At 44.1% G+C, this 14,669-nt stretch overlaps 1 protein-coding gene across 1 annotated transcript; it reads right to left on the bottom strand.

Moving 5' to 3' along the window:
- Positions 1 to 5,814: 5,814 nt before the first annotated feature.
- LOC119386944 (ribonuclease P protein subunit p25-like protein) lies at positions 5,815 to 11,066 on the bottom strand. Its single transcript, XM_037654237.2, has 6 exons — positions 11,051 to 11,066; positions 10,439 to 10,584; positions 10,258 to 10,350; positions 9,511 to 9,545; positions 9,296 to 9,412; positions 5,815 to 5,983 (listed from the first exon to the last, which is right to left on the bottom strand). Coding segments are annotated over exons 1-6 (519 nt in total). The 5' UTR covers positions 11,052 to 11,066; the 3' UTR covers positions 5,815 to 5,856.
- Between the last annotated feature and the right edge of the window lie 3,603 nt (positions 11,067 to 14,669).

Genomic DNA, 14,669 nt, shown 5'->3' with positions numbered 1-14,669 from the left:
AGCGTAGCTGCTAACTGGGAGCCTGCACAAGGACGAGAGAGGATTCTGGGAGAGCTGTGCTGTACATGCGCAAATGCACTTTCTCCTCATTGCCCTTCCCCTGACTTTCTACAGTTGCCTCCCGAAAGTGGGAATGTCTGCGTAATGAAACGGCGCGTGCTTTCTTTTTTAATTGTCTGAATGTATGGGTATTTAGCTCTGTTATTTATTTCTTCCGTACATTTGCCTGCAGAGAGGTCCGATAGTGCAAAACGGCCATTAGTGCGCAGAGACGTGCGTGAGACGGTTCTTGTGATGAGGCAGAGATTGTTTCATACTGTTGTATACCTTGGGAAAGCCACCTGTAAGATTCATTAATAACCAAGAAGTATTTGAGAGTCGCATATAAGCATGACCTGCCATTCACAGCAGTAACATTAATATCGTTGCACAATCATCGGACGGACACATATGGACGTGTGGTATTGATAGCCAGCCCATAGTACATGGAGCTGTACAAGAAGGCAGTTTTCTTCGCTGGCACGAACTACACTCAAACCTCATTATAACAAAGTCACATCTGCTACGAAAATAACTTCATTATATACGAAATTTGTTATAAATGTTTATTTGTAACACTGTATCTATGACAAGACTATTATTAATTTCGTTATAAACGATAATTCGTTCTATCCAAGTTTGTGATATTGAGGTGTGAGTGTACAAGTGTTATTTTAAGTGTGCAGTTGTGGTATCTGTGCATATACATCTGTGTTTCAAAATCATTTCGCTTATATACTTACATCTTTTGCGCAGCACTGGGTGTCGTGTGTTAGATAACGCGATTAGGTTAGGAGATGGTACCCGACAGCTCCTGTTTTCTGCCTATGTTTAGTGTACTATTTCCCATTCAGTTTACCTTGCCTAGTCCTTGAAATGTCGCACTAGTTTTCATTTCATTTTTTTCCTATGTGACTCTAAATGCTTTAGCCAATTTCATTGCTTACCGACTATGTGGAAATGGATGGTACTTACCACTGACACTTGTAGCACCATAAAAATCGTACGTTGGGTGTGGTTTGTTGGACAACATTTTGCCGTGCTTTTGCGACATACTTACGTGTACATACGCGACTATGGCGGTGCATCTAAACTGGGCATAAAAGATGATTGCAGCGAAATTGCACTTTGTCTAAATTGATTAGAAATGAATACTTGCATACCTTAGACACAGCCTTGACATAGCTGCAGGGTTCATGATTTCCACTTACATCTTGACAACTGCCTTTTGTTTGACACCTGAACAAACAACGTATGTACTTGGTGGCGAGTGTATGCGATGCTAGTTCCAGAGCAAGGCTTCCAAGATCTTTGGCACCTGGGTGCCACCACTTAATCTCCGAGGTCACTCCGGGGCACTGTGTTGGTTCTCAACTTTTTGGGTTCCATGTTTGGCAAATAGTAACGGCAATTTTTACAGTGTAGCTGTATATGGTACCTTACTGTACTATGCATCTTACTGTGCATCAACTAAAATGTATGTGCCACACAAATAGGGCTAAAACACCACTGCACTGGTCCACTAAAAATATAAAAATATAGAATGGAACACACGGGTGAAAACACCAGTTAAGATAGTGCACAAAGCGCCAAGACAGACAACACATTTTGTGAAATGCAGAATTTGGCAAAAATACGCTAGTACCATGCTACTCAAATGGAAAAATTTTAAGGAGCATGCGCTAAATTCAAAAGGAGCTTCTGGACAAACATTTGGGACGTAGTTGCAGGGTGTGTGGCGGCTATGGTTCAAAATTCTGTCTCACCTCTGTGTTGTGTGCTAAACACCTTGGCTGATTACCACCTTGACATGGGGCTGTCACAATCTTTTTTTAATCTGTGTCAAAAATACCTACTTTCATATGTTTTCCCTGATGCATCAATTTGTATTTACAGCGCGATATTTTGTGCAGGGTCTGCTCTATGTGTACGCACTGAAACGAGGCATTTTTGTGACCCAAAATTTCGTAGCAGTTGGTCTTTCATAGCGCAGCTTTTGGTTCCGTGCTGCTGAAAATTTCAATGCGATAGCATTAAAGAGCTCGTTTCCTAGAAATTCCGGTGTCTATGGGGTCGGCGGCGTCATCTTTGGTTGTGAGCGAAAATTCGAGGTAGATGCAAATAAAGAAATAATAAAAAAAACTTAAGTTCGAGTCAGACGGGGGATTCGAACCTGTGACCCCTTGCTCCGTAGCACGATGCGTTAAGCCACTCGGTCACCACGCATACATGCTCTAGCATACTAACAGCGAGCTACTTCATCAGCGGTGTGTCAGTTTCCCCACGCTCGGTCTTCCAGAGGCTTAGAAAGCAGACTCTTAGTTTGCTGGGTACATATTTTCATCATCCGGCAGGATTCCCTAATTGTTTACAAATAAGTTCTCAGTGTGCTGCCCCTGTTGGAAGTGGCACACAGCACTGCAAAGCACAGCCATTGGCGTGTGCGCTTTATGCACCCTCGAGCTGGATGCACACGATTGACGAGATCACAGACGAATTGAATTGGTACATGACATACAACGTACATCAGACGGCGTTGCGCTTAGCACTAATGCAGCTGCGAAGTTCAACAAATGACAACACGTACGACCTAATCTCAGTGTTGCAGAAATGACTTAATCTCATGTTGCAGAAGTGTCGGAACACTGTGCATTCACTTGCTGGCATTGATCTAATGAGAGATAAGGATCTCTTTCATGCCTGTTGATTCTGTCACAACTTGGATCAACCAGTTTGCCATCGATATCTCGTAGCTTTTGCGAAAGAAATGCCAATGGCAGTTTTAGAAACCCTAGCGGTATCTTCATGTGGCCACTTGATAGTATCCCCTTCTCAGCGAGTTGGTAAAATGGTGGCTGGTGTCTGAGAGGCTCGTTAAGACATTGTTTAATTATTCACTTTAAAGCCAATTTAAATTGCACAGTTGGAGCTGTGGTGTAATGAAGTTTGAGGTGCACGTTACAGAAGAAACCCCAGGTTGTCAAAATTTTGGGAGCCCTCTGCAGCGGAGCCCCTCATAATCGGCGGTTACTAAGCAGAAATCTAAAGACTAGCACCACTTCCTGGGCTTTCAGCCAAAGTGCAGAATATATTGGTGGAACAGATAGAAGTTTTAAGGAGGAACACCAAGGAGTTTATAAGAGGTTTTGAGGATGGACACCTGGGAGTGCTAGTTTTAGAGTCTGCTAAATGGGCTTGGCTTCGCTGCTTCTCGCCTTCAATTCAACTAATTTCTAAATGCTCACCTGTACCTTGTTATCTGTCATGCGAGTAGCATAAGCCTCTTCAGGTAGTCCACCGAAACAGAATGAACAGTAGTGCTCCAGGCGGTTCTGTGTTAATTGGTTGGGATAAGTGAAATCGAAGACTTTTGAGGAAGTGCCGTAATGTGTCTGGCCAATATGGCAAACTACACTGTTTGCAACTTTGCGAAGGAAAAATTTTCAGTCGAGGGACCTCTTCACACATTTGCAGCCTTGCTGCACATTTCCACATCAATCGTGACCTAGATGTTTCAAGTTCCTTTGTACCATGTGGAATGAGAGGTGCACCTCGGCAATGCCAGTGGGATAGAAGATCAATAAAGAGAAATGTAAAATGGAGAAGTGACCTTTGCTTCTGTGAAATCTCGAGAAAAGTGTGCTCAGCAGTAATTGCACGTGTTATCAGGTGCTATGTGCAAAAATAGAGTGGGAAGCAGCGTCATTTGAAGCACCATACTATGGCTGTATGTCTTTCAACCTTCTCTGCATTTTCGCAGAAAGTACATCGTGCCAGGCCCATAGCTGGGGGGTCTAAGGGCCCACCCCCCCCCTCCCCACAATTTTGGTGAAGTAGTAGGGTTTTACGAAAAATTGTGAGAATAGGTGTTTCTGAAATAATCAAGGTTTTCAGCAATGGGCCAACCCCCCCCCGAAAAAATTCCTGGCACGGTCCTGCATGATGCTATGGTTACGTTTATTCTCTCTGTCTTCGATGTATAGTAGAAGGTGTGTTGGAAATGTGAAAACATTTAGAACTCCACACTTTCATTAGCAGGCCTATAACTGCTTGCTATTTTTAACGTAAAATCATTGTATCCATTATTGGTCAAAAGTAAGAGGACGCCAACCAAACACTTAAAAAAATAACAAGCGTTCGGCTCCCGTACGGGGGCTGAATGTCTTTTTTGTTATTTTAAGTGTTTTGGTCGGCGGTCCTCTTATTTGACATGATGTTCCCGACCAGACGAGGTTTCGCGAACTCTTGATTCAGTACCAGTGTTCATTATATGAAATGCCAGGTAGCAAGGTTTGCGATTAGAGGTCCGTATAATGAATCGCGTGATGGTTTCATAGTGGATGTCATTGCCCTCGTCTCTTGCAAACAAGGCTGCCTAGGTATGAATACAAGAGTTTCATAATCTCTCGTTATAACGAAGTCAGTGGGACGGCGAAAAAAATGTGTTATAAGTTAAAGGGACACTAAAGGCAAATATTAAGTCGACGTTGATTGTTTAAATAGTGGTCCAGAAACCTCGTAGTGCTACTTTTGTGCCAAGGAAGTGCTTATTTTGAAATAAAATCACGTTTTAGTGGTCCGCATCGCGTTAGCGCACTTCAAATCACCCGCCTGAAAGCAGTCTTTTTGACATCACTGTTGCCATGCCCAACATTGCCTGCCTTTACTGCACGGCATGCATTGGCGGCGTGCACCATCGGGCATTGTGGCATTTTGTCAAACTTTCTGTCAGAGCGACTTTCACGAGCGTGCAAAACACACGCGGCAGTACGCGATACCGAAACTACCACTGAGACACGATCGCGTGAGCGAAGCCCATGGAGGAAGGTCCCTTCCACCATGGCGAAGCCGGGCAAAGCGCAGTTGGGCAAAAACGAAACCCTCTAACCATGCTCGCCGTTCCCCTTGGCAACGCCAAAGAGGTTCTTTTTTCCGTGAACCAAACAGAAATGAACAAGTGGCATTTTGTTACGTCTCTGGATGCACGGAAGGTTCTTTTTTTATTGCAGCTAGTTTGATTACTAGTGATTAATTGTAGTCAAACGCTCTCACGTCGTGTGATACATTTAGCTTAATTCCTCGGTGGTAAGTGGGGCACTGCTGTTGGTAATATTGCCATTTTAGACGTCATACGTTGGGCTTTCACTCTGACATAAATTGTTATTCGCCTTTAGTGTCTCTTTAAGCAAAACTTTATTCAGTGCAAAAAAAGCACTCCGGATAACACAATCACATGGCCGATCATGCAGTGCACCCATTGGAATGCTACTGTGCAAGTCAGCCCCAGTCTTTTGACCACTTTATCGCATTCAGAGACCGCAGTTTTGTGGTGTCGCAGAGCACCAGGAAAACTTTATTGTCGTGTAGATTCTATCAAGGGGGGACACTGGCAATGCAATTACAACCGAGATTAATAGTTTGGGCGCACTGTACCATGAAATTTGACAGCTCCCGTTTGCACTGGGCACTTGCTTGGTATACCTGTTACTAGGCGGTCATCAGTCATGGGTTTGGTACTTTTGTGACCTCTTCCGTGCCTGCATGAGACGTTGGCGGCATTCGACACTGCGTGTGCAAGAGGATCACCGTCTCTCGGCGATGCCTCTGCTCGCCACTTCATTTTAAGATTCGAGTAAATGCGGCTTAAATACGCCTGCATTTGGGTCAGGACTGGAAGAAATTTAGAAGCGATATTTTGAGTAAAGCGATTTTGTTATAACAAGGGATTACTGTATACTGACATTTCTTCTAGTGAGACAGCATAACTACAAAATGTTCAAAATTGCTTTATTTACAAGTATGCTCTCCAGTGCACATTTACTGCTCTGCAGTCTGCTGCGTCTTCTGCCTGCGAGGTGTCCTCTTTGGAAACTGCTTCTTTCTCGACTTCAGAGGCTTCTGTTCTGTAGACCAGCTGCCATCAGTGCAGCCGGGTGCCTGGTACCTGAAGAATAGAAACGTGAAGAAATCAGGAGAAGTACCTTGATGTATCACATGACGTCAGAATAATAATTGTTGTCTACCATTAGTGCAAGCAACAGTTTAGTAAGGAAGAAAGAGGAGGATATGAACAGGACCAGACTGATAATTATTAATTACTCTTTCACGGTGTCAAATTCTGCACTTAAAAGGGACACTAAAGTGAAACAGTAGCCAGTTTAGGCTAGTAAGTTTTTTTGAAAACTCTATTGTCATTAATTTCATAACAATAGGTTCATTGGTAGAACAGATAACTGAAGGTCAACGTTTCCCTTTTAATATTTCTTGCCGAAATGCCGAGACTCGAAAGTTGGCACAATACCTTGGATTTCACATCCTCATTTTTTTGCAGCGAGGGGGGGGGGGTCAACCTATCTTTTTTTTAACCTTGCCATGCTAGGTGCCTGGCTCCTCTCCTACACATAATTATTTTTTTACCAGTAAAGAATTATGCAGTCATCAGCAGACGGACACTATCAAAATCTTTGACCATCACAATATGCTGGTGTGGAAACTTCCTAGACTCCGTTTCACACATCAGGTGCAATGCTGTGGAAACTATGCAAGAAGTTCGGTCTGCAAAATGCAAGCCCGCGCGTCTCTCGCTTGGCCTTCTTGTTGAAAACGCTCGTGTAAGCCAAGCAAAAACATGCACAGGAGGTGTCCCGACGGGCTGCCAATCAAACACCAAAAAACGAAAGCGAAGAGACCCTAAGCGATCGAGAACAACGTATTGACAACTGTATAACCAGGTTTGTTTCTGAGGCACAAAGTAATCTTCATTTATTACTGAGCCTAAAGACGAAAATATATTGTATTACGGGTGGTAAAATCATTACGGGTGCTTGGTGCGAACGCATCTACTGCAAGAAGTCTCGCTAGCCTCCACGGCGTTACACCTGATATATGAAACGGAGTATAGATGTCGCCACCTGCATTTTATTTTTTCTGTGTGTGTTTTCGAGCTTACTAGGCATCTTCTCGGGCAAGAATGCTGCGGTGGTTTTGGTATTGAGAAAGGGTACCTTAATAGCATAAGATACAGTGTTGTTTAAACCTTTGCATAAGTAGGGGAGGTTTCACACCATTGCATCACTGTGGTTCATATGGGAAGAATCATTGACTCAATTTCTCCTCTGAGAGGTTTTGGCTTTCATTCTTTCTTTCAACTTTCAGTGTCACCTGCGTGGGGGGCATCTGCAAGTTGCATGTCACGCATGTGCACGCAAAAAGCACAGGGATGCACTTCTTTTTATGGATCCTCATTCAAAGAAAAAAAAATGGCATAAAGAAAAGTGCCAGCTAGTTTTCATGTCACTGCCTCTTGGAATAGTTTGAGTGATCAGAGTTGTCTTTCTTTTTATCATAAAATAGATTATTTTACAACAGAACCAGTGGGATGCCAACTTCCATGGCTTCGTACAAACTGAAGCTCTTTCATGGGCAGGCACTGCAGTATGTGAAAAGTGCAAACCAGCAAAACTTCATAAATACCACTTACCATCTGTACACGCAATAAAAACGTGCAGCAAAACTATATACTCCACTGGCGTAGCCGGGAGGGGGGGGGGGGAATAAGCATATATACATAGTCACATACAAATGTACGCACAAGCATACAAAAGTATAGTTGTGCCCCCCCCCCAAAAAAAAAAAAAAAAAAAATTCTGGCTACACTACTGCTACACTGATGCAACCCAAGAAAAAATGTGGGCTCTGCCCAGAGAACCATGGCATGCCTGCCGTTCACCTGTGAAAGACAGTCGTTCTAGCTGGTTTCCGCTCGAACCGTAAGTAATTTTTCTCGTAATGTAAATACTACACGTGTTAGTGGTTAAAGGCGCCCTCCAGCACTTGAAGCACCTATCTTTTTATTTGTGGGTTGCGTAGACTAATGGTTGGAAATCATTTTCGAATATGTCAAAGCACCGATGTCAAAGATTTACCATTTTAATAACACAATGAAATCGCTACAGCGCTGCCGACCACATCAATGCACCGTGGCACTCGCCATAACTATTGCGAGTGGAAATGACAGAGAGGAGCGCAGGCCTTTGATTGGATAAATGTAATGTTAGAAATGATTGAGGAAAGGAAATGCACTAAAAAAAGTTATTAATGGCTTTTCTTTAGCGTGCTTTTCCATCGAACGCCAAACAGACACTGTTGAAAAAAAATTACTGCAAAACACGATAGAGGAACTGGCCACTATTTCGCCTCTGGCTTTTTGCCTGTGCTGATTGGATGTCCACATGAAAGGCTTCTCCCACTTTTTCCTCTTGCTTACGTACGTTTGCGAGCTTCCTCATTTTCCAGATGCATTATCCTCCTTCGAGATCGAGGAATCTTTGTACTTTTTATACTAACGCAAACAGATTGTGCCATGAAAAAAAATTTATATTTAAAATGTGGTAGGGGTGCTGCCTGTGGCCTCCGAGCATAAAAAAATGAGTACATGAGGTTTGTCGTTACACAAAAGTTTTTGTTCTTGCTCGTCTACTCTCCTGCGCAGCCTCTTGTGCACTCATGAGTGTTGCAGCATTCAAAGGGTGAGTCTTTCACCTGGACGCATTGCTATTGAGCTCGTCCTTTTTCTCGGAGTGCGGGGGTGGGGGTGCAGCACCACGTATGTGCAACCTGTGGTAAGATTACAGTGGTAACGGCGTGATTGCTTCGCTGGATGGAACAGGCGACAATGATGTGCAAGCTTCTCCTACGTAGTACCTTTCAACTCATTTCATTCGTGGCACCTTGTAACATCAGTGGAGAGTGAAATGTGGTCATGTGATCCCACAAAGATCGAGTTGAGGGTAGGCATTTTCCTTCTTGTATTTTGAATTTTTCTGGGTTGAATAACTATGGAGTGTGTGCCCCTATCACTGCCATTCTTGCTGCATTAATCTTCTCATCCTTCAGTCTACGCAACCCACAAGTAAAAAATGGGGGCTTGAATAGTGTAGGAGGGCCCCTTTAACAGTTAGTTGTTACTACCTACAACATTAAGCTGCACTGGGCAGCAATGTCAGAATCCCTGACTAAATTTACTATAACGTTCCATGACTTAAAACCAGCAACACAAAGGTGCGTCTGTATGGAAAAAACTATCTAAAACACTCAAGAAGTGCTTGACCTCACGAAAATGAGTAAGCACTATTGGATGGATCATTTATGCAAATTGTGGGCAGAGCTGACATTTTTTTCTTGGGCTGTAACCGACTATCCCACACACCGCCCCACTACTTGTTTTGCAGCTGTAGCCAAAGTCGGCACCACTCACCCTAGCTGTGTCGCATCAACTGGATCCTTGCTCAGAAGTATGTGAATCGTCGGTATTTCTCGGACAATCTTCAACCTGTCGAATTCCGGCGACTTCGGTTCCCAGCAGTCTTCGACTCTACACAAGAAAACGAGTGGTAGTGAGAACCATTTTCCTTTTCACCACAACTGCACGAGATTGAACACAATCAGCGTATGGGATGTGGCACTACTCACTTCTTGTACAGGATCTTGTTCACTTGATGGACCTCCTGCAGGTGTACAAGCTCCCTTTGTTACCTCATCAAGTGAAGTGTCGGATGCAGTGTAAAGTAAAACCCGACACAAAAAGATAAGGAATACATGCAGGACAACAGCTCATTATGTGTCGTGGATAGTGTGCTGCTTTCCTTCTTCAAAGATGATTTGTCACCAACTTGCCCAAATGCCAATTTGACTTGCTTTGAAAAGCGTGACAAAAAAGAAGAAAAACAGCGCCTACCACTCCTGTGTAGAGTTGTTGAACGCTTCGCTAGTGAACAAGAAATAGTGTATTCAAGGGCAGACTTTGGTTCTACAAGATAGTGCTACTGCTCAGCTTCTTCCGCACGGACAGAACTATTGACGAGCAGGGCTCGTCCATCGTGTTTTTCCTTTTCACACACTGCCAAGGATTAGCTGGCTTTGTCTCGGCCCTTTTCCATGCTTGTGGGAGACGGCGGCATGCATACCATTGGGCAGCAAACGCAAAGGCAAGTTCATTCGCAAGGATGAATGAAGAAATGTTCGCAAGAAAGGGCCACAATAAAACAATTCGGCCAGTTTTGGTCAGAATTCCGGATAACAGTGTGGCAGAGAAGGAGTTATGAAGAGCCACATTATCCGCAATCCATGTGCAGCCGTATACTTGAATCTAGAGAATGCTGCAAGGTTATCCTTTATTGCAGCACTCTTAAAAGGCTATGCAAGGGAATATTGACTTGCCTTGTGCTTTCGCTTCATTATCTCGACGCACGTGATGGTTTTTGCCAGAGCGTGACCTGAGCCGGTGAACACTATCTGCCTTTTTGCTTCGTCCTGAAAAAAAGAATCAAAATCGCTCACAGAATTTTGCAAACGGCGTTTCTATGCTTATATTTGTTCTGGGTGCCGCTTGAATACTCGCCTGGAACGCTTTCTTGGCGTATTCTAGCAGGTTTCTGAGTTTGCTGTTTGGCTGCACTTTCATGTGAACAAAGTCATCACGAAGATCTTTAAAAGGTGGTGGCCCGAAGCTCTCTTCGATCGATTCCCCTTTCGTATAGTTCTCCACTGAAAAGAAATAGAGATACGAAGTGGCATAACGCTTAAGCTAGATAGTAAGGGCAGGCGCCCTTATTATCTTGCAACTGAACGAAATTTGAGAGGCGTAATGCTAACAGAGAGAGTAGCGGAGTGGATTAGAATAGCGCGCTGTGTAATACTTAAAGCGTGTGATGACATTCGGTGTCAAAGAAAGGCGAACGCAGCTTTAAGTACGACCAGTAATTTCGGATCGCTGGGAAAGGTGATCGTTCTGCATTGGATGTAAACAAGGCTAATGATGATGGACTGCGAATGGAAAGTCGTCGGTGAGTTTACCGGTGCATGGATTGCCGACGCTGTCGAAGTGAAAAGCGTTCGAAAAGGTGCACAGTGACGTTGACACAGTGCGTAAAAAATTGGCAAGTCAAGTTACAGTGAAAGAAACATCGTGTTAATAATTATTTTTTCCCCGACGGCAACGGCTGCAACTTACTTGCAGAACAGTTCTCCGAGTGTCCTGCGTTCTCTCGAGATGAGGAGCTTTAAAACTGTCGTTGATGCAGTGCGAAGGCTCCGCGTTAGCTGTTTACTTTGAGCAACAGCCTAGCCAACGCTCACGACGCAAGACTAAGCCTAGACACTATTTACGACAGCAATTTTCTTTCCTTTTGGCGCTGTGGTGGCATGATGGCTAGTTTGCATGTAAGGAGGCCGCCATTACCGATGTGGCTTGGCTTCGTTCACTTTGGCTACAAAGCTTTTTCTTTGGATGACAGCCAGAAGGCAACGTCACTAATACCCCATTTCGAAAGTGCGGCTTATCGTCGAAACGTATAGCGTCATATTAGCCGCGTTTCTTCCTTTTTTTAAATTCCCTTTTTATGCGAAAGTTCATATTTACACCCAAAGTGGGGAAATTTGCTTGGAGGTAGGATCGATGGATGGATGGATAGAAAATTTTATCAAGAGTCCCCGAGCCTGGCTGCCGTATCATGGGCTCTCTGGACGGCGCAGATTTGGCTTTACCCGCAGTTTGATCTGGAAATAGCAGCTTGCAAAAAGGTTTTCATAGGCACCGGACATTTGAAGACGTCATTTTTCCTGAAGGGCCCGCGGCAACGAGGAGGAGCGGGCAATGAATTGTGCTGGTCTTTCCGCTGCGCGCTAATCGCGCGCACCGAAGGACCTGAATAAAGTTATTCATCCATCCATCCATCCTGCGAGACACTGGGCTGTCCAACACGTGGTGACAGACACCTACAATTCAGGAGATGCTCAGGCGGAACAATTGCTGGCCATGCAGGCCAGGCTAACCCCGCCTGCTGCAACATCACAACCACCACCACCAGATTTGGTCTCTGTAGTCGGGGCTTCGCAGTGAGGTATTCCATCTTGACTGGTCTGCTTGATCTATGCCTCGTAACGAGGGGCGTCGCCAGAGCATGTGTTCTAAATTCGCTGAATCGCCGCACTGAGCGCAGGTATCGCTAGTATACGTGTCTGTATAGCTAGATCGAGTAACCTCCCAATGCAGAAATGTTACTCTGCATTCGGTTTTCTTCTTCTTCCGTGACAACGATGACGACACATTCATGAGCCTTACCCGAGCTTTGCATACACAGAATAGACTCGACATTTTACGTTCGTATACTCTGCAAATAATGTTATAATTTTGTGTGTGCCCCGCCCGCGGTAACATATTGCTTTCCAGTCGCTTTCATGACTTTCGTATGTCTTCAAATACTTTTTACTTGAGCAACGGAACCATTGTTAAACTGCTGTAGAAACTTCCCACTGGAATACATGAGAAAGGATACGATGGTCATAATGACAGACAATTGCATCATAACCGAAAATTCCGTTTCCAAGCTCGGCGTGACTCTATCTATCTATCTATCTATCTATCTATCTATCTATCTATCTATCTATCTATCTATCTATCTATCTATCTATCTATCTATCTATCTATCTATCTATCTATCTATCTATCTATCTATCTATCTATCTATCTATCTATCTATCTATCTATCTATCTATCTATCTATCTATCTATCTATCTATCTATCTATCTATCTATCTATCTATCTATCTATCTATCTATCTATCTATCTATCTATCTATCTATCTATCTATCTATCTATCTATCTATCTATCTATCTATCTATCTATCTATCTATCTATCTATGTGTGTGTGTGCGCGCTTGTGTACTGTACGTAGCCGTCCACGTTCTGTTGCTCTCGTGGTCGTTTCCTTGCATATGCCAATATTAGCATAGGAGGGCATGATGTGTGACGAACATCAATGCCTCGTCATATGATGTGAATAATATAATGTGTCCGTCAGGTATGTAATGAAACCATATCCCCCCTCACGTGATTGAATTCCATGTGTGCTATTCATGCCATGTTTATTAATCAGGAGTCAAGAAAATATGTGTGTTCAGTTATTTAAATACCTTGAATTCATTAACTTTTTACTGCCTCACAGCATGTGGTTTTCGTAACGATCACTCATGCAACACACAATTGGTTGAACTCCAGCACTATACATGGTAACTCCCTTGACAAGAATAAACATGTAGATGCACCGCTCCTTGTCTCCAGGAAGGCGTTTGACAACTCATCACTTGCTAAATACTAAAAAAAAATTTTAACGTACATAATAAAACTCGAAACCGGATTCATAGTTATCTAAACGGTCGCAAACATTGCGTAGTCATTGCCCATAGGCATATCTACCGGGGGGCAAGGGGGTGCTACCTCCCCCCCCCCCCCAAAACACACACACAGAAATGTTAGGGGGGCGGAGCCTCTCCACTTTCGACAGTGGTCATTGTCGGCTGCAGAATGGGAAACTAACAAGCGAAGCAAAGTTTTACATGAACGCAGCAATAACATAATTATGTAATAAAATGTGTCCTACGGTTCTGCTGTGACGACTGTTCGTGTGTCGTGACCACGCACTGCAGGCTCTTTGCGGTGCGGGCTGCCTATCCAACGCTTTCGCGCCTTGCACTCGAGCATTGCAGAGGAAGCTATCGCTCAGCAGGGACTCTATAACAATACATCGATCTGTAATGATTTCATTTTGTCCTGCCTGGCCTCAAATTTAAGTAATCCACGAAGCAAATATGGGCGGGAACCAGTAAACGTTTTATAGCCCGATCAAATGCTTTCCTTTTTCAGGAAATGTAGTTTCTTCCTTTGAAAACGAATAGCATCGCCACTACTCATCCAAGCTGCTGTGAGTGGATGAGTGTGCAGAAGTGTCGAGTATTTTAGTTGTGCCGAGCCAGGCGAGCCACAAGAAAATTCCCACTATAAGTTGGCGGATAAGTTGGCGGCCGAGAAACCACCGCCAACTTATCGGCCTACCGCTGCAACGGAGCCGGCGAGTCGCCTCCGCAGCTGATTTCGTTCGCTCAAACCACGGCTGAGAGCAGCACGTTCGCTGCCGCGCGAATGCGCTAGTCACATGTGTTTTTGTTGTTTTTTTTTTTCGCGAGCTTTTTTGGCAGCTTTGAAAAAAATAGCTTTATCGCAAATAATGCAATGAAGGTTTCTGAAGACGCTCTCGAACTTTGCAAGTCGCATTTCTTGCTTAAAGCCAATATTTAGCAATTTATTTAAATAATCCTAATTAACAAATTAATCAATTACGAAACAAAAAATTGTCTGTGGTGCGCAAGGTAGCTGTCAGCAACTTGCAACTGATTTCACTCGCCTGCCTTTAAAGGGGTCATGAACCACTTTTCCAAGTAATGATCTAATGACCTCAGTATCGGAGTTTACTGCCTCCCGAATCGATTGCCGCAAAAATTTCCCGAATCCTTCAAGAATGAGCGGAGTTACGGGGGTTTGCGCACGCTCTAGCGCTTTCTCTCTTTTCTCGTGCCGACGAGCGCACTGGAAGCTAGACAGGGAGGGATGGCACGGGGGTAAGAAGTTACGTCAGCGCGCGTCATGAAACGCGATCGCTCTCCCGCTGTGATTCGCGTGCGCGAGTGCGGCTACCGTGTAAATTTAGCAGACTGAGGAGTGCGGCGCGGGCAAGTGGCGGCACCCCGTGGCAACAAGCGCATCTCATCCAGCTATCGGCCAATAAGCATGCT

The sequence above is a fragment of the Rhipicephalus sanguineus genome, chromosome 3, assembly GCF_013339695.2.
Source record: "Rhipicephalus sanguineus isolate Rsan-2018 chromosome 3, BIME_Rsan_1.4, whole genome shotgun sequence".
Classification (NCBI taxonomy): Eukaryota; Metazoa; Arthropoda; class Arachnida; order Ixodida; family Ixodidae; genus Rhipicephalus; species Rhipicephalus sanguineus.
This window is presented reverse-complemented; position numbering and strand designations above follow the sequence as displayed.